The sequence below is a fragment of the Lingula anatina genome, chromosome 10 (assembly GCF_051362555.1).
Source record: "Lingula anatina isolate TDL-2025a chromosome 10, LinAna3.0, whole genome shotgun sequence".
In the NCBI taxonomy this organism is placed as follows: Eukaryota; Metazoa; Brachiopoda; class Lingulata; order Lingulida; family Lingulidae; genus Lingula; species Lingula anatina.
Window position 1 is genome coordinate 16,032,748 of NC_141776.1, and position 18,456 is coordinate 16,051,203.

The 18,456-nt window shown below is 37.2% G+C and overlaps 1 protein-coding gene and 3 non-coding genes across 6 annotated transcripts; 2 read left to right on the forward strand and 2 right to left on the reverse strand.

Moving 5' to 3' along the window:
• Positions 1 to 1,867: 1,867 nt before the first annotated feature.
• Trnar-ucg (transfer RNA arginine (anticodon UCG)) lies at positions 1,868 to 1,940 on the reverse strand. Its single transcript has one exon. It is a non-coding gene; the product is annotated as a tRNA-Arg (tRNA).
• A 675-nt stretch (positions 1,941 to 2,615) lies between these two features.
• Positions 2,616 to 2,688, reverse strand: Trnar-ucg (transfer RNA arginine (anticodon UCG)). Its single transcript has one exon. It is a non-coding gene; the product is annotated as a tRNA-Arg (tRNA).
• A 790-nt stretch (positions 2,689 to 3,478) lies between these two features.
• On the forward strand, positions 3,479 to 3,562 carry Trnal-uaa (transfer RNA leucine (anticodon UAA)). Its single transcript has one exon. It is a non-coding gene; the product is annotated as a tRNA-Leu (tRNA).
• A 1,520-nt stretch (positions 3,563 to 5,082) lies between these two features.
• Positions 5,083 to 18,135, forward strand: LOC106172255 (lysosomal alpha-glucosidase). 3 transcript variants are annotated; one of them, XM_013552886.2, is made up of 25 exons: positions 5,083 to 5,395; positions 6,007 to 6,152; positions 7,614 to 7,884; positions 8,384 to 8,658; positions 8,943 to 9,094; positions 9,660 to 9,828; positions 10,226 to 10,325; positions 10,657 to 10,769; positions 11,148 to 11,273; positions 11,555 to 11,686; positions 12,122 to 12,229; positions 12,550 to 12,666; positions 12,955 to 13,039; positions 13,363 to 13,480; positions 13,796 to 13,929; positions 14,290 to 14,324; positions 14,511 to 14,630; positions 14,933 to 15,081; positions 15,379 to 15,463; positions 15,599 to 15,655; positions 15,956 to 16,080; positions 16,345 to 16,433; positions 16,694 to 16,743; positions 16,934 to 17,092; positions 17,518 to 18,135. In XM_013552886.2, the coding sequence occupies exons 1-25, from the start codon at positions 5,212 to 5,214 to the stop codon at positions 17,608 to 17,610; spliced, it is 3,192 nt and encodes a 1,063-aa protein (XP_013408340.2). In that variant the 5' UTR covers positions 5,083 to 5,211; the 3' UTR covers positions 17,611 to 18,135. The 3 variants fall into 3 exon arrangements, with proteins under 3 accessions (XP_013408340.2, XP_013408342.2, XP_086853526.1); XM_013552888.2 differs by having other exon boundaries at positions 8,414 to 8,658; XM_086997400.1 differs by lacking the exons at positions 5,083 to 5,395; positions 6,007 to 6,152 and adding an exon at positions 7,031 to 7,231.
• The last annotated feature ends 321 nt before the right edge of the window (positions 18,136 to 18,456 follow it).

Consider the following 18,456-nt stretch of genomic DNA (forward strand, 5'->3'; position numbering starts at 1 on the left):
TGGTTGATATTGCTTTAATTCAACATTCGAGCAACTTGTATAATATCTAAAACAAAGTACCAGCAATGAAAATATGTCAATATTGTTACACCCAATAGTGATTAAAGCAATACAAAAATGGTTAGTTTTTATTTTGATGTGGTGACTATTTTATTTTATACTTTAGACAATTAGCCAGTGAACAATAAATTCCCTTTTAAAACTTGGACCACTAAATTCCCTTTTAAAACTTGCACCTCTTGTGCACTATAGTTTAATATTAGTGGCGGTACGAAAACAGAGCCTTGTGCCTCATCAAGCTGCTGCTGGAAACAATCATTTTGACTGTTCAATTATGGCTACTTGTACATCTGCCAGCAAAACTAAAGATCTTTCACCTGCATTCTCTTCAACCTGAAATGAGTAAGTGTGGAATTCATTACAAAATATAACTCTATATCCTAAACGAAACTCTGCAAACATCATATTGCAATAAAAAATTGAAAAAAATTCCGAGAGTTCCCTGTCATCAAATTTTGGACCCACCATTTTGAAAAAGTCCCATGAAAAGTTGTTTATTTGAAACGATGTTTTTCATCTAAAGGATTGATTCATTTAATATCACAATGTTATATTGTAATGGTGCACGTGCTTAACTAACCAGAAAAACATAAATTATGTGCATATATTACGTTAAAATTACCAAAAATTGTCCCAAACTGTCACCCAACTGTCTCTAACCAATTTAGGGACTCGCCATTTTGAAAAAGTGCGATGAAAAGTTGTCTATTTGAAACGATGTTTTTCATCTAAAGGATTGATTCATTTAATACCAAAGTTATGTATTGTAATGATGCACGTGCTTAACTAACCAGAAAAACATAAATTATGTGCATACACCACGTTAAAATTACCAAAAATTGTCCCAAACTGTCACCCAACTGTCTCTAACCAATTTAGGGACCCGCCATTTTGAAAAAGTCGGATGAAAAGTTGTCTATTTGAAACGATGTTTTTCATCTAAAGGATTTACTCATTTAATATCACAATGATGTATTGTAATGGTGCACGTGCTTAACTTACCAGAAAAGCATAAATTATATGCATACATCACGTTAAAATTACCAAAAATTGTCCCAAACTATCACCCAACTGTCTCTTACCAATTTAGGGACCCGCCATTTTGAAAAAGTCGGATGAAAAGTTGTCTATTTGAAACGACGTTTTTCATCTAAAAGATTGATTCATTTAATACCAAAGTGATGTATTGTAATGATGCACGTGCTTAACTAACCAGAAAAGCATAAATTATGTGCATACATCACGCACTTAAGAAGAAAAAAGTCCTAAACATGGAGGCCCCGCTGAATCGGCCTTAGATCTTCGAGCTAACGCTGCTTTCTGCACAGAGAAATTTGACTGACAGCCACCGTATGAACATAAAACAATGCTCAAAGCAGATTATCAACTCTCACTCACCTTTATATCGCTCGACTTGGCGTTTTTCTAAGTATAACTTCCAAATATTCGCATTAAACATGAATAAATCAAGACGTATACGCACTGGTTCAGCTTCTCCGTCTCGAGTCACGCGGAGGCGAGCGGAGGATTAGACCAGTTACGAGGATCGAATTTCAAAGGACGCCGCTTTGAAAAGAATGCTGCGATCTGATTGGACGAGAGAGATAATTGATGTCCCGTTTCTACTCCTTCTCATTATAACTTCTTGGTTCCATCATCAACAAGCAGTAGTTTTTGTCATATGAAGTGGAAAGAAGCCCATCTGCAAGTAATTGTCTTTTGTACTTGAAACCAGCGGAACCAAATTCTCCAGACGACCTAGAAGTTGAACCTAGACACAAATCTTCAGTAAAAGGTACTGAAGTAACGACTCCGAAGGGACTCGGACCCTCAATCTTCTGATCCGAAGTCAGACGCCTTATCCATTAGGCCACGGAGTCCTTAATTTATGACAGGGAATTCTTCGAAGGGACTCGAACCGTTAAATTGCCAACGTGAAAAAAAAAAAAGAAAATTAACTCGCCTTTAAAACAGAGGTATATAAGTTATTTCTTATTTTAATTATCTAAGGTCAGTAAATGTTTTTTGATCATTTTATTCATATAAATTGCATGAGTTAATATCATATCGATAACTTAATGTAATTTGTTCATATCTTATAGAAAATAAACCCAACGCTAGCACAGGATTGTAATTCGAACCCGATTTGTCAACCATGCCATTGATGATATCTTCATTATTCATAGAATTGCGTCTGAGACCATGAACTAAGTACTCGGAATCTTACGCCAATTTACATACCACCTTATGTGCTTCAGAGATATTCGATGAGTACGAGTTTTTTTGTTTTTGGAAACATTCTAAAGCTGGACGACTTTAATTTTCTGATCAGAGACGCCTCATCCATAAGATCACAGAATCTGATTCTACGATTATTTTCGTATGGATTGTTTTTGTAAATGTCTCCACAGCTTATTTTGTCATTTGGGCAATAACCTAATCGGAAGTCCAACGGCTGGTAATGATCTTGTATAACTGGCTGGACGAAAAATTTTCAAATTATGAAGACGACCTTGAAATCCACTTTCATACAATCTATCAATAAAAGCTTATTACGACTCCGAAGGGACTCGAACCCTCAATCTTCTGATCCGAAGTCAGACGCCTTATCCATTAGGCCACGGAGCCAATGGAACCATCACGGAGAGGTCTGGATTTGGTTCGCATGCAACAGGTTGTTTTATTGGCTCTATGTGGAATAGCACTATCATGCTGAAATATTACTGAGGGTTCGATGTCTCCAAATACATGTTCGCCATAATTCCTCAAGTTCCATACCCGTACCTAGCCGTCTGGCTCATGGATCAAGGGTACAGTTGACCATCACAATATTGCAAACGCCATGACTGATATGTGGAGCGTCCTGTCGGTCAGTGACATATACCCCAATGATTTGGAAGATATTTCCCGCTAGCTGTTCCCCAAGCCTTAGTTTTTACATGTCCATTACATCTTACAGAGGTGAACTCTCTTCTGATAACATTTATATTGTCCAGTTTTTGGTTGGTGTCCATGATTTTGGTACACCACCTGAGTCGACAAACACAGTTCAAGGTGGTGATACAGCCAAATTAACGATGGTTTTCAAGCGTCTTCTGATAGTTAACTCCGAAAACAACGTGATTATCCTATTTTGGATAAATATTCTCTAGGCGTGTTCACAAGGGTAGATGTTTTAGTATCTGAAAATAAAAAAGGTTTTAATTCAAACATTCGTATACGCATATCTGCATACATATTTGCAGCGTAGAATTGGGGAGGTAGAAGTAGGCATCTGAATTGGAACGAGAATTATTACATCCTTCTTCTTTATTACATTTACAAAACATATTTTAATATGTTAAAACATTGATCTAAATCATTCCATCATTTTTAGATAAGGATCGTCTCTTCTACAACAATGCATAATATATATATTACCAGGATGGCCGAGTGGTTAAGGCGTTGGACTTAAGATCCAATGGACGTATGTCCTCGTGGGTTCGAAACCCCACTTCTGGTATCAATTGCGGTTCGTTTTGACTATGATGTGTTTTGCCACCAATCTCCTGGACAGTGTCTTGCAACACAGTATACATAGTAGTGCTATTATAGTGACCATGCTACAAGAAAATAAGTTGACACTAGTGACACCCTCAGTGCAATGTATTTTTAATCATAATTTATTCCAGCGTTTCTCTGTTTTATACTCTTGTACCCTCCAACATGGAAATAATTCAGCGGTTATTTGAAAGTGATGTACAGCAGAAGTGCAAATATAACACAAAATGTGTGCACGGGTGACGTAGTTAAAATCTCCAATTTTCTGTAGAATAGCTTATATCCGTTTTAGCAGAGCAAATTCGAATAGAATTATTTTCTTCTGCGAAGCAATGTAGAATTCACTTGTTGCGCTATTTGTGTGAATTATGGACAAAATTATGATTGCTCATCATTCGACTGGTAATCACTTCAACATGAAAACAGGCAATTTCCTTTCCCTTTTTTATATAAGTAAATTCTGACTATTGTTGGTTGTTTTGATGACAAAGACAAATTTTGTTGGGAGGACTTCGTGGACCACATAGACTTGTAAAACCCATTAACTATACGTGTATTTTTCATAAGATAACTATCACAGACATGTATTTATTTGAGACGAAAAAAGTTTAGGACTAGTATAATTCCACATATATGTAAATAATAATAATAATAATAATAATAATAATAATAATAATTGATATGATTAGTTTTACACGCCGAACCTATGTCAGAATGAACATTTGTGACTAGTACATGACGACATCCGGCATACAGTATATATGGCAAGCAACGGCATGTATTCAACGCCAAGCCTAGTTTGAACATCAAGTTATGATAATGGCTTTTGAAAAACCACACACATTACTTATTCCATCTCCATTTCCGCTTTCCGCAAATTATCTAGGCGTGCAAGTCCGGGTCTACAAACCAACATCACAAGCGAAGCTAGAAAAATATGTAATAAGTTATGGGATTGATACGTTCGAAATCGTTACCTGTACACAACTAAGCACTTTATTATCATGTAATCGAAGTTTTTAATCCAAATCTTGTACCTGTATACATATTTCCAGAATCGATTCAATTTATCCATAGGGCATTTTCACTTGCAATCTATCTGTTACTGTCCACAGCTATAGTCAATAAACAGTAAGGTGTCCTTTATATCTAACAGAACTTATGCGGCTAGAAATTGACCAAATGCATGTATTTAAAGCCGAATAAATTCCTTAAGTATGCAAAGCCTAGTTGGCTAATACGCTATATTATGGACGGGATTAGTTGACTTTCAAATGACCTTTGACAAGCGCAGCTTTCATTACATAAACGCATGCTAATACGATTTAGGTAATTGTCATGTTTATGGAGCGGCAGATAATTTTTATAATGGTGGTGACGAAAAATGTTGAAGATAAAATAACCTCAGAGACATGTGCACATGATGTACTAAGAAAGATTAAATACATTTGCCCTTAGATACAGGGTACATATATATAACAGCCACCCCTAGACGCACTATCACTCTGTCTGTTGCCCTTCGTGGTTAATCACGCCTTTAGTGTTGACCCATCTCAAATAACCAGATATATTACATATAGGAAGGGCATACGTAGTAGATATCTGGCAGCGATGAGCGGGACAGCAGGATTTGCTCTGGTCCTCTTTCTGGCCGTGTTCGGCAGGCTGTCCGCGGACTATTCTTGCACGTCATCCGTTCCTGTACTGCAGCGGACAGATTGTTATCCAGGAAGCGACAGCAGCAAGGAGAAGTGTCAGGCAAGAGGCTGTACCTGGTGTGAAAGTAGTGTTTCAGGTAGGGGCTCACGCAATATGTATATGTATATATCCATATTACTTGTTCTTTAGTTTAAAGGGACAATAACTCTTCGTTTCGGCCAAAAAATGAATTTTCCTGGAGTAAACAACAATTTTCCCATACTTACCATTGGTTCATGAATCCATTTTTACATTCAAAGTCAGTCCCTGTTTTTTTTTTTTTCTAAAAAGTTTGGTTTTTTGTTAAAATCTTCCTTAAGAGATTTTAACAGAGTATAGCCATCAATGGAGGTCACGTGGTCTAAAGACAAACTCAGATATCATAATTATAGCTATAACTGCCGTTTTTGTGGTAAAACAGAATATATTATATTTCTATGAGTTATTCACAATGTTTTTATTGTGAAATATAGATCTCATACAAAGAGTTATTATCCCTTTAATGTTGACGGTGCTGTTTGACAAGGGTACCAGCACATTTTACTGCCTTCTGCAATTCCAGTTTTCTTTGTTGTTTTACTTAAAAGAGAAAGAGAGAAAAAAATAAAAAAGAAGGAAGTGGATAATTTTTACTAATAATTGCCACTGTCTTTAATAATAACGTGAAACTTCCATATACCTGTGCATACATTTTATATAAATCTGTAGGTGTACCATGGTGCTTCCACGAGAGCGTCTCCCTGGAGTCCGCCACGTGCTCCAACTCTTTACCACTAGATCAGCGCGAGGATTGCCACCCTGAAGCCTACAACACCTATGACAGGTGTACTAATAAGGGATGCACCTTTTGCCAGGTAAGCTAATATATGAACACTGAAGGAGAGGAGATATATTGGAAATTATAACTATATATATGAATCCTCATGAGGACTGGATCATATATCCTTAACTAGCAACAGCGGAGGAGAGTATATATGCAGTATTTAATTATTTGTAAGTAAACATTCTATGGACTGACGGACCTGGCTTTTATCCTTATCTAGTAAAAGGCTGGAGCAGGACATGTATCTATCAGTGAAAGTCCATGAGAAATAACGTGGGATTGTCAAGGTTGCAGGCATATTACAGTCGGTGTATTATGTTGTTAAATATGCCAAGTCATGACGGTGTGGTTTAGCGCACTAGGTTAATTTAGTGCTGAGCTACCGATCTTTGGTGTTGGGAACTTACTCCTTACGGCTTGTTTGGTCTCATAACGCGGTGTGTATGTAAGGATGGCCCTCTAATTTTACTGCACAACATGTAGCTCGTCGCATTTGTTGGTCTTAAAAATTTCTCATTCTCCGAACATTTTTTTTATTAGTACAAGTGTCCCTGTGCATAGCTCTGTGTGTTATAATTGTCTCTTGCACTAATTAATTAATTAATTAATTAATTAATTAATTACTTTCTTTCTGTTTTGTTTTTTCGTTGGTTTTCGGTTCTCTTTTTTGGGTACAACCGTATGCTAGTGATGCTGCTGTAACATAAACAACAGGGGGTGTCTCTGTTGTCATATAAACTTAAACTAAACCACATACATACGGATGTAATACAAAAATTTAACTCATCTCTGTTTCTAAAACACAGTTAACTCTGGACCTGAATTCAAACGGACCCCAAGGTTGGTTTAAAATCAATATTTTTATCTTAGAAGGTAAACTGCTGTGTGGATCAATCCATCCGTAAATTATTTATTTGGCCTTGAATGTGGATAAAAAAAGATGAAGAAGGTTCTCTGGCATCAGACGGATTTATATCATTTACTGTAACCATACTGACGAACAGTTTTCCTTGGTTGCGTACAAATTTACTAGCTATTAACACGTGCACCAGGAGATGTTTTTCTATCGGAACAGGATTCTACGATAATTGTGAGGAAATTGATACTACCGTGAGTGTTTGATTGTAGGTTTAACTTGGCATTGAATGTGCATTAGATGACATGCTAAAATGTATTTCACTTGTCAGTTGATTGAGACTTATTTTTATGATGATGACATTTTAAAGTAGGCCTATAATGATATAATAAAATATTGCATATTGACGGTTTACATTTATATAGATATCATTTCAAAACTCGATGTTTTTAAAAACAGCTTGTTTCAAATGTGTAGCAAATTATTGTTGATTGTTTTTTATGGCAAAAGTCAATCAGCATTTTTTTAATCAGCTTAAGAAAATTCCTCAAAATTCTTCAAAAGAGCTGTAATATCTGTGAAAAGAGTCGTTAGTTTTGGTAGGGTAAATGAAAATCTATATCATTTTCATTACAGACCAACCAGAATGGTATTCCCTGGTGCTTTTATCCCAGTGGCAGCAAGAGGCCAGGAGGTGACACCTGTCCTTCAAAAATAGCAGACGACCAACGCGTTGACTGTTTCCCAACATACCTGGGTACCGCTAACAAGGACAACTGCGTCAGTAAGGGGTGTTTTTGGTGTTCTAGTTCGCGCCCGAACACCCCCTGGTGCTTCCTCGACTCACGTGACTGGCCAGACGACAACTTTGATGCTAATGAACGCGTGGACTGCTTCCCAGATCTCAGTGAGTGAAATTCTGTCCCCTCATTAACGTTTTAATAAAACGATCGTTTTAGATATCAATAGAATGATAAATGCATTTATGCTCATTCTTTAGCTATGAATGCTTTCATTTCAGTGCCTAAATGTTGTAAAGTGTATCTATCAGTATGGATGCATGCGTTTACGTACCAATATGTGTATCTTATGAACTGCAGTGTACATTTAAACCAAGTAGATGGCGATTTGTGACACTTTTGCCAATTTTGGGTCAGGATTTTGTTGGTATTTTCCTCACTTCCATTCATTCTCTTCCTTGTTTACAATACTATATGATAATCTTAATAGGCCTAATTCCTTTATGCCGTTAAACTTCTATTCCTGAGCAGATCTAATCTCATTGCCTTTCTCCTCCTTCTTTGCACTATGTATCATCTTAACACTATTTTCATACCATAACAAGACTATTCCTTTAGGGTTTGGGAAAACATTTCTGCATGCTTGTCATTAATCCTATATTATAGTAAAACTACCAACCGGAGAGTCTGTTACAGAGGGAACGTTGGATCCGCGCCAGTGCGTCGCTCGGGGATGCCGCTATCGTCCCACGGGGACTTCCGGTGCCCCATGGTGCTTCTTCCCAAGAGAGAAAGGATACGCTGTGGTAAAAGATGAGCAGACGACTAAAGGTCGCCGCTTGACCTTGAAACGTGACACGACTTTGACCTTGTTTGCAAAAGAAATTGCTGACGTCATTGTAGATATTGAGTTTCAGACTAATGGAAGGGTCCGGGTTAAGGTAATACATGTCGTGGTTCTTATAAAGTCTTTGATCCACTAAAACCTATAATGATGTCACAATAAGGATTAGAACAAATCGAGGCCTTAGGATTTATATAATTTACTCTTCTTTGTTTGACGTGGTATAACATATCCCTGTATATATGAGCCTATTGGTTATAGGCCTAAACCACTCGCATAGGGGCTCAGTTTAGAGAATATAATTGCACTTAATTACTTTTTGTGACGCAAGATAAGATTTACTTAATTGGCATCTTTGTAATTGTACTTTGTACAACACAGCTTACAGACGCCAACGATCCATCGAGATTTGAGGTTCCCCTGAACATCACCTCTCCAAACGCGAAGGCCCCCAACCCAATATATGACGTCCAGGTCAGCACAAGTCCTGTGTTTACCTTCAAGATCGTCCGGAAAGATACGGGAGTGGCTGTGTAAGTGCGCATGCGTAGTTTGTATCGTCTGCTAGAAGTGAATGCGAAAACTACAACCTTATTTTCAATGTTATTTTTCTTTATTCTTATTTATCCATTAATTTATCGTCTTTATTTTTTGAACGAATGATATAATTCATTGCTATTTTTTGTCTTTATATATTTCATTTAGTTATACCCTTTTATTAAAGTATGATATTATTATCATGATGAATGTTGTTTGTACAGTAGAAGGGAAAGTGAACGCGCCTTTCCAAGATTTAAAATTAAAATCCACTTTCAATTAACGAAAAGTTGACATTTTTGTTACGATTATTGACGCTGTTACTGTATCAGTATATTCATCCTTGAACAGTATGTGATCCGTATTTTTTTCTAAAGACCACCGCTTTGGTATCTAATGCCAAAACAAAAAAATTCAACACCACTAGTGTGAATAAAATGATGTTTTGAATCAATTTTGTAGTGACATCTCCATCGGGATAAAATAAAAAATAATCTGACAAACTATTTGAAGCATTACCACTGTCATCCTATACTTCTGACTTTTTTTTTTAATTTTCAGATTTGATACTTCCATCGGAGGTTTACTTCTAGAAGACCAATTCCTCCAGATAGCCACCAAGTTACCTAGTAGTAACGTTTATGGTTTTGGAATGCACCAACATTACTCCTACAAGCACAATATGAACTGGCAGACTTGGGGAATGTTCACGCGTGATCAACCTCCAATGGTCAGTCGTGACATTTGCTTTTTTTTCAAATAGTCGCCTTACCATAAAATAATAAAAAAAGTGTTTCAAATTGCTGTTTTACGTAATCATTTTAGCTTTTCATTTTGTGCTTTTTGAAGGGGGGGGGGGTCTGGAAAAAGGGTACTCTTTGTAGACTTGTGAAAAATGATGATAAAAATGGATGACCCTCAACATAATTATCGGCATTTCACTCTTCACTGGAGTTATCTTTTTTATCGTAGAAATAAAGAAGCAAGCAAGCAAGAAATTGAGAGAAAAAATAAAGTAATTGGCTGAATGTAAGGGAAAGGGAAACCGGCCGACTTCCCTTTACATTTACTGATTTGTTAAAAACACGTTGTTTTACATCATTTCACGATCACTGTCGTCATTGCAGGACGGAGGGGCAAACCTTTATGGCGTGCATCCGTTCTACATGGGTTTAGAAGACAACGGCAAGGCACACGGCGTTCTTTTCCTCAACTCCAATGCACAAGGTAGGCCCTGGGGACCTCCATTTATTTCACGTGTTACAGTTAAATTATCTAAATATCACCATAAACCATAAACTAAATGCAAAACAGATCGATGGCTCTTAAATTTACTACATGTACATATTAAGAAAACGTTGCACTATTTTTTTAATGAATGGGATTTCCATTCTGATGAATGGGAATGGGGGCACGTTCTCTTTCACAGTTTCATAGCTGGTCTCTAAAAGCATTTTATTTTCTGTCATGTTTGTTCAGGTTCTCTGCACAGCCGTGTACTCTTGATTATTATAAGCTGATAATATAAAATGTTAATAAACAATATTCTTGTATTTAGATGTGACGCTGTCCCCTGCTCCTGCTCTGACATACAGAACGATAGGTGGCGTACTAGACCTGTATTTCTTCCTTGGTCCAACCCCAGAAAACGTGGTTCAGCAATATACTGAGGTATGTGATCTGCAGAAGCAAATAAAAAAGCGCTAAAGGGTTTCTTCAGTTATAAATGCACGGACCAAGAAAGGATTTTTTGTGAGAAGCAATGTGTTTTGTAACGTTTTTCAACTGTTTAAATAAAATTTTCAAAATGTGGTATTGTAATATTTACAACTGTTCGACAGAGTATATGATTTTTTATAGATCTGTAAAGGAAGTTTAATTACACAACACACTCATCAATGCAATCAATTTACTTAATTTGCAGTTTTCATTTTAGTCACACTTGGTTGCTTAACTGTACAATTGTTGTAACTGATAACGATTGTAACAGTAGGTATTTTTACAGATTGCCAATATCTGTGTAATCCAAATATGGACTCCCTCTTGCAGGCCATTGGTAGACCGTTCATGCCCCCGTACTGGTCGCTAGGTTTCAGTCTGGGTAACTATGGTTACGACAACATTCAAAACATGAAGAACGTCGTGTCAAAGATGAAAGAAAAGGACATCCCGCATGTACGTATACTTGATATATAGTTATATTAGATATATCGCGGCGGATCCAGAAATTTTACCTGACACTATCTAATACATTGGATGTCATCCTTTTCGCCTAATCTAAACATACATTTTACTTGTAAATGTAATAACTTCAGGCACACAAATCAATCATAATTAATATTTGACGTACAGAATAAGGCGATCACAAAAATGCTACTAAATGTACCTGTAATGATGTGCATTTTCAATTGAATTAAAAAATCACGAGTTGTGCATAATGACAATTTCATTCTCAGGATTACCAGTTCGGCGACATTGACTACATGGATCGGGCGCTAGACTTCACCTACAGTACGACCACGTATCCGGGACTACCCGACTACGTAAAACAACTGAAGAACGATGGAACGAAATTCATCATCATTTTGGTAAGCCTGTCCTAAAGACGTGTCTTAAAAGAAGACGAAATATCAGTTCTTGAAGTTATTTTTTTCTCAGCTTTAATTATAAACCTTAACATTTAGACCTTTTCCAGACGACAAGGTTACAGACACAGTGTATATCTAATAAGACCTACATGAATATTAGGCAGACACGTTCAACTATATAAAAAGAAGATCAGTTACGATATTGACCATAAATTGGGCAAATCAGTGAAAAAGCCTAAACTGTTATGGAATTCACAATCCTCCCCTAGAATAATACATTTGAAAGGATTTGGTGGGATTTTCACCAATACACTAATACGAATACCAAACCAGTCTCAATAACTTGTCCTCGATGAAATGATGCAAAAGTCTTGATTAATAGATAAATAACACTATATTTCATATATTATATATATCAGTCAAATTTTGTTGCAGGACCCCGCCATAGCCAAAGATATTCCAAACTACCGTCCATACGACCTCGGCATGAAGAAAGATATTTGGGTCAAGGATTCAAATGGACTCTGGAACGTAGAGGGGAAAGTCAGTCTACTTTCACGTTTACTTTCTGTGTTGTTTCGTCGTGCAACGCTGTTTTTCCAATGTCCTATGCCATTCTCTTCACTATTGTAATACAATGTAGCTATAAAATCGCTTAAGTTGTCAAAATATGCGTACTGGTGTATGCACCATTCTTGCATATATATTTAATTCTATATATGTATAAATAGTCCATTAATGCACACATTGGTTTATTCATTCATTCTGTTCAAAGTTAAATTTGTTTATCTATTAATTAATTAATTAATATTTATACATACATGTCTTAATTTATTTTAAATCTTTATATTCATTTATTTCAGGTGTGGCCCCCCACTAACGTATTTTACCCGGACTTTACCAAGCCCGAGACCACGGACTGGTGGGTGACACTGTGCAAGGAGTTCAAGAATGTCATCGACTATGACGGGCTCTGGATCGTAGGTGTCTCTTTGGAGGGTTTCTGTCTTTTTTATCTTAACAGTATATGGTATTTTCTTTTGATGTGCTGTGTTGTGTTTTGTTGTGTTGCGTTGCGTTGCATTGTATTGCACCGTTTCGTACCGTATTTTATGTTATTGCAAGTTTTGCATTTCTGTGTATATTGAAATGAATTGCATTGCTTGCTTTCGTCACTTAAACAACAATTCGTTCTGCATGCACGCTACAGTTTCCAATTTTTTTTTTAAATTTCAGTTTCATTTTAATTTCTATTTTCTGTTTTGTAGGACATGAATGAGCCGGCCAATTTCGTGTGGGGAGATGTAGACGGTTGTGCCAGCAACAACATCAATAATCCACCGTACTTCCCTAGTAAGTAAAATACTTTTTGCCTAAGTGCAACCATGATGAGGCAACCTTCTTGTTTTGTACAGGCTGATGCATATAGCCGGTTTTCTAGCGTAGGCCTATAAATTCACTGAGGGTTCGCACTCCCTGTGGATAGTATACTTTATTCTATATAATATGCCCAACATCTGGTTTTCGCTGCCGTTTCGTTGGCCCCAAAAGACATTGAGTGTTTTATTGAGTATTTGTTTGATCCAACTTTGTAGTAAACTTTTCTTGCCGCATAAATATCTTCCTACAGACATATACGGTACATGTAAGTTTAATATCCCCATGAATTATTCCAGAAATCTGGGGCCCCGTTCTCCAGTATAAAACCCTCTGTCCAGACCACAAGCATCATATCGGACTGCACTACGACGTCCATAGCCTGTACGGATGGAGTCAAGCACCTGTCACTTTTAAGTAAGACGAGATCGAGAAACAGTATGTGTTTGGGAGGAGGGGAGAGTAGGGGGCTGCAAAAGGAACATCAAATTATATGTCTAGGCTTGTGTGATATCTAAGGCTTACTTAAAATTGATGAAACAGTTCTCTCTCTCTCTCTCTCTCTCTCTCTCTGTGTGTGTGTGTGTGTGTGTGTGTGAGAGAGAGAGAGAGAGAGAGAGAGATTTGTACAAAATGGAAAGATGCTAGGGCATAAAATCACCACAGCACATCTGTTCTTGGGCTACTTCTTTCGAACCCGATGCAAAAAGTCACTCTTCCGCTTTCTTGCAGGGCAGCCAGAGAGGCAACTGGGAAGCGAAGCATCGTCTTGTCTCGGTCGACATTCCCAGGGGCGGGAAAATACGCCGCCACGTGGTTAGGAGACAACTGGAGTTACTGGACAAACCTGAGGTATTCTATCATTGGTAAGTGACCACAATATATTCAGTAATCAGGGGCGGATACAGAGATATTTTCTGACAGTCTTCCATGTTATCTTTGTTGATCCATCCTCCATTTTTGACGTCTTCCGACAGCATAAATTAGATACCCGTCAATGTAGACTTGAAAATATGACCGTCTTCCGGAAGAACCAGAAGACACCTCAAGACACACCTGCAGTGATTACGGCCTTGCAATTACAATATACTAATATAATCCACGGTCCAAAGATACAGTATCGATATGAAAAGGTTTAAGTTTAAGTTTGCTTACCAACTGTACATGTAAGAGCATATGTTTTAAAACTGTTTCGTGATGACTTGATTTGACGCTCATGTTTTCAGGTATGCTCGAGTTCAACATATTTGGGATGCCATTCGTAAGTACTTTTCTATTCATTTGTAAAGTGAAGTCTAAATAACTTATAATTTTTTATACATGGTGTATAACACGTACAGTGTCAGCAAACACATTTTTTTCAAAATCCATTTTTAAACATAGTCGTATAGTTACCGTAGTACATAACATAGTGCCAGAAAACACATTATCCATTCTTTTGGCGTAGGTCGGCGCTGATATCTGTGGATTCATCAGAGACAGCAATTACGAGTTATGCATGCGGTGGCAGCAAGTGGGAGCTTTCTATCCGTTCTCCAGAAACCACAATTTAGGATACGAAAATAGGGTAACCATTTTATATTTATATCGCATGGCCTTGGTATGATAGAAAAAGACATACTAGTACAACGGTGTAAAAATATAAACCACAAATATTTTAGTTAGTGAATCAGAATGGTGTATTTGATAAATCGTTTATTGAATTATTAAATTCAAACATCACTTTGGCGCTTATCTTAGCTAATTTATTTTTTTAAGGATTTCTTTTGCTCATAATAGTTTGAATCAAAAGTATAAATTCTGGTATGGCACTCATTTAAAAATACATAGATATTTGATATGAAAGAATCCTCTCGCGTCCAATTCAAGCCACAAGATCCAACATCATGGGGCGACGACTTTGCAAGGAACGCCCGCGACACACTGCGCACGCGCTACACACTACTTCCGTATCTGTACACGCTGTTTCACGAGGCCCATACGAGAGGCGACACTGTGATCAGGGCGCTTTTCCACGAGTTAGTACAAATACACTTTAAAAATGATATGTGTGTTTGTTCGTGTGTTGTTTTTCTTTATTTTGTAAACTTGAAAGCTCAGATTTATGTCCGTTGAGCCGTATATTTGACAGCAGAATATGCATGTACTTGTATAGCCCTTTTGTATAAGACATTGCGACTTGATGCAGTTCATTAAATATTGGAACTTACTTTAAATTTTCAAACGGTTATCTGCTTTCTGTAAAGCAAAGTTAATGCATGTATAGATAGCATCAATAAGTTGCCGTTTTGTCGATGAGAGATTTTATTCTTCAGATTCCCGTCAGACGGTGACACACATGGTATAGACCGCCAATTTTTGTGGGGGTCTTCCTTCCTCGTCTCTCCAGTTCTGGACCAGGTAAAAAAAATGTCAAAATGGTTTTCTAATAACCATATTAGATACTTATATCAGTGGATCCTAAGCATTGAGATTTTTTCATGTAGTTTATCTTCATTGTGAATCCTTTAACTGTTCGGCTTATGTTTTTTTCAGGGCGCCACAAGTGTAAATGCGTATTTCCCGAACGCTCGTTGGTACAGCTACTATGACGTAAGCAACCGTACACTTCCACGTTTTCTTTTTCCGTGGTGGACATAATTGATATATTTTGCTCGTCAGAATTTTATGAATAAAAAACGAAATAAACAGTTTAAATGCCAAAAGTCATTTTATTGGAATTAAATGCATTCTGAACTGACGTAGTTCAACATTTTGATCTAAAAGTTCAACTTTTGAACTTCGGATCCGGTCCATGCAGGACATCTATGCTGGAGTTTAAGATTTTTATCAAACAGACACCCGCCAATTCTTGTAAAATGAATTCTTTTAACTTCTACTTTCTTGGCACAGGGGGCCGAGGTGGGTACCAGAGGCGACTGGAAGACTCTGGACGCACAGATTTGGGCGATCACGCTCCATGTTCGAGGGGGTTATATCCTCCCCACTCAGGAGCCTGCTAGGACCACCATGGCTAGGTGAGTTTTTTTTTCATTTTGCCATGAAATGCAACACTCTGACATTAGCTGACGTTAAAAAACGTCTTTCTTGCTTGAAATAAATGATTTATATTTTTGCCCCCACCTTCCCCGCCCACCCCAGGCTATAAAGAGGAAAGTCATGTTTCAGGTCAGTTAACACAATAGCAGCGCGCCAGGATAGGCCAGCCCAAGTCGACTGCAAACACGACTTTGGGTGTGCATTAAAATAATAAGATTCACTTGATAACTTTTTCTTTGTAGCCGCAAAAATCCTCTGGGACTTATTGCTGCCCTGGATGATAATGAGCAGGCTAGTGGCTCCCTCTTTTGGGACGATGGCGAATCAATTGGTAAACTGTGCTGCAAACATACATATGATTTGATATTGATAAAGAAAAAAAGCAGTATCTTTAATGGACAATTTCATTACAAATTAATGACAAACTAAAGTCACAGATCAATCCTTTATTACAAAAATCCCTTAATTATCAAAAGAAAAAAGGAAAAAAAAAGAGAAAAGCAAGGCATTAGCGTAGTACTTTCATTTTAACAATATCACTTACAAATAAATTGTTGCCGTTTTACTCATGCAAAATATCTCATTTTTCAGATACTTATGAAAATGGAAACTATCATCTTGCTACATTCAATGTAACCTCGGTAAGCTCATTAAAAAAGTAGAATTTATTTATAACCCTATGGAGAAGATGAAATGTCAGTCACATATTACTTAAGTGTTTACAACGTTAACTTTTTTATAGGATATTCTGTACATAAGATAAGTAGTAAGTGGAAGTTCATGGATATATACCGCACATGACAGTTTCTGGTCAATCTTATTTTGCAACAGGACACTTTGACAATCAGTGTGGTCCATGGCGGCTTCCCGAGTATGAATCAGCTGAAATTGAACACGGTTAGGGTGTTTGGTATGAAGTCTACAAGCATCAGCAGCGTCAACCAAAATGGCAACCAACATAGCGACTACGTATTTAACCAAGCGTCAAAGGTAAATAACCTAGGGGGTTAAATACTTGTGGTGAAGAAGTGATGGCGCCTAAAAGGTTACCCTGAAAGAAAGTCTCTCCTCTCAAGGCGACAGCAACTTCATCAAATAATTGCTGCGACTGCTTGCTCGATATTTCAAGTTTCCTAGCATCCTTCATATATTTTATATATGTGCTGCTATTTGATTTACGCAAAGTTGTTTTATATAACATTTAAGATTTCAAAATATGTGTTTGCCATGTGTATCATAGTCAGCTATGATAAACAGGTTTGAAATGCGACGCAGGGATTATTTGATACAGATATCCAAAAATCCATTGGGGCGTATTCTTTGAGTATTATAAACAGGTGGCTCTTTACATTGAATATAGTTCCATTACAAATCATTTTCACTCATAATTGTACCCCAATGCGATATTATTCCAGGAGCTGAAGATCACCAACCTACAGCTGGACGCCAGTCAAGGTCACACCATCACGTGGATAAAATCCTCTGCAACGGGACCAGTCATTGGGTAGAAAACGCTCCAAGGCCTGCCCCAGCCACCTTCACGTTACTGCCTTGAAATTGATACAGTACATTTCTGTTTAAAGATCACGGTGACTGCAGTGAATCAAATTTTATTCCTATTGAATCATTTCCATTTTCATGTGGATAGAATTTGCAACAAATATCGATCCATACACAGTTGCTTATGACTTGGCCTTTCTTCATTTTCAAAATGTCTGGTGTCAATTCCATTTTGATTGGTTACTTTCATATATAAAAAAAGAAAGCCTTCTGCTTAAGTACATTGTATATATTCAGAAAAAAATTTAAAAGGAACAGATATTTGTCAACCCCGACCGGCTTCAGTATTGTCATCGGGGTTTTTTCATTATCTTATCACAGAGAATAAAAATGGAAGTGCAGTAATGGCTTTGTTAATCGTAGAAGCAGTACATGTAACATGACATTCAACAATGGAATTTTGGATAATTGAAAGTAAAGACAATATTGTGTACATGTACAACAATAAAATAATATTCTATGCTTTCTATTAAGTATGGGTAATGTTTTTACTGTAATAATTTTCTTTAATTTCCCTTTCAGTTTGGGTTGCTTCCGTATTAAATTTATTAACTGAAAAGTATATTCTTGGCGTATTCACTGAGGTTGACACTCACTCGTACCTGGTACTTAAATTGTCTTACTTGTATGTGGACGTCGACATTTAGTCTGTGCGAGAGGGTTTGTCTACGCTTTGTCCCGTTGTGGGGAACCTCCCTTTACTTATCCCGGGCCCCACATAACATAAAATAACTCTATATAATAAAACCCCAGGGTTTGGGCACAATGGACTCGCATCTTTGCATAACGCAATC

Excerpts from the sequence above, each read along its gene's own strand:
- LOC106172255 (XM_013552886.2), top strand. The coding sequence starts at position 5,212 with ATGAGCGGGACAGCAGGATTTGCTCTGGTCCTCTTTCTGGCCGTGTTC. Across the intron at positions 15,082-15,378 it reads ATCAGGGCGCTTTTCCACGA|ATTCCCGTCAGACGGTGACA; the intron begins GTTAGTACAAAT and ends TTTATTCTTCAG. Across the intron at positions 16,081-16,344 it reads GCTAGGACCACCATGGCTAG|CCGCAAAAATCCTCTGGGAC; the intron begins GTGAGTTTTTTT and ends TTTTCTTTGTAG.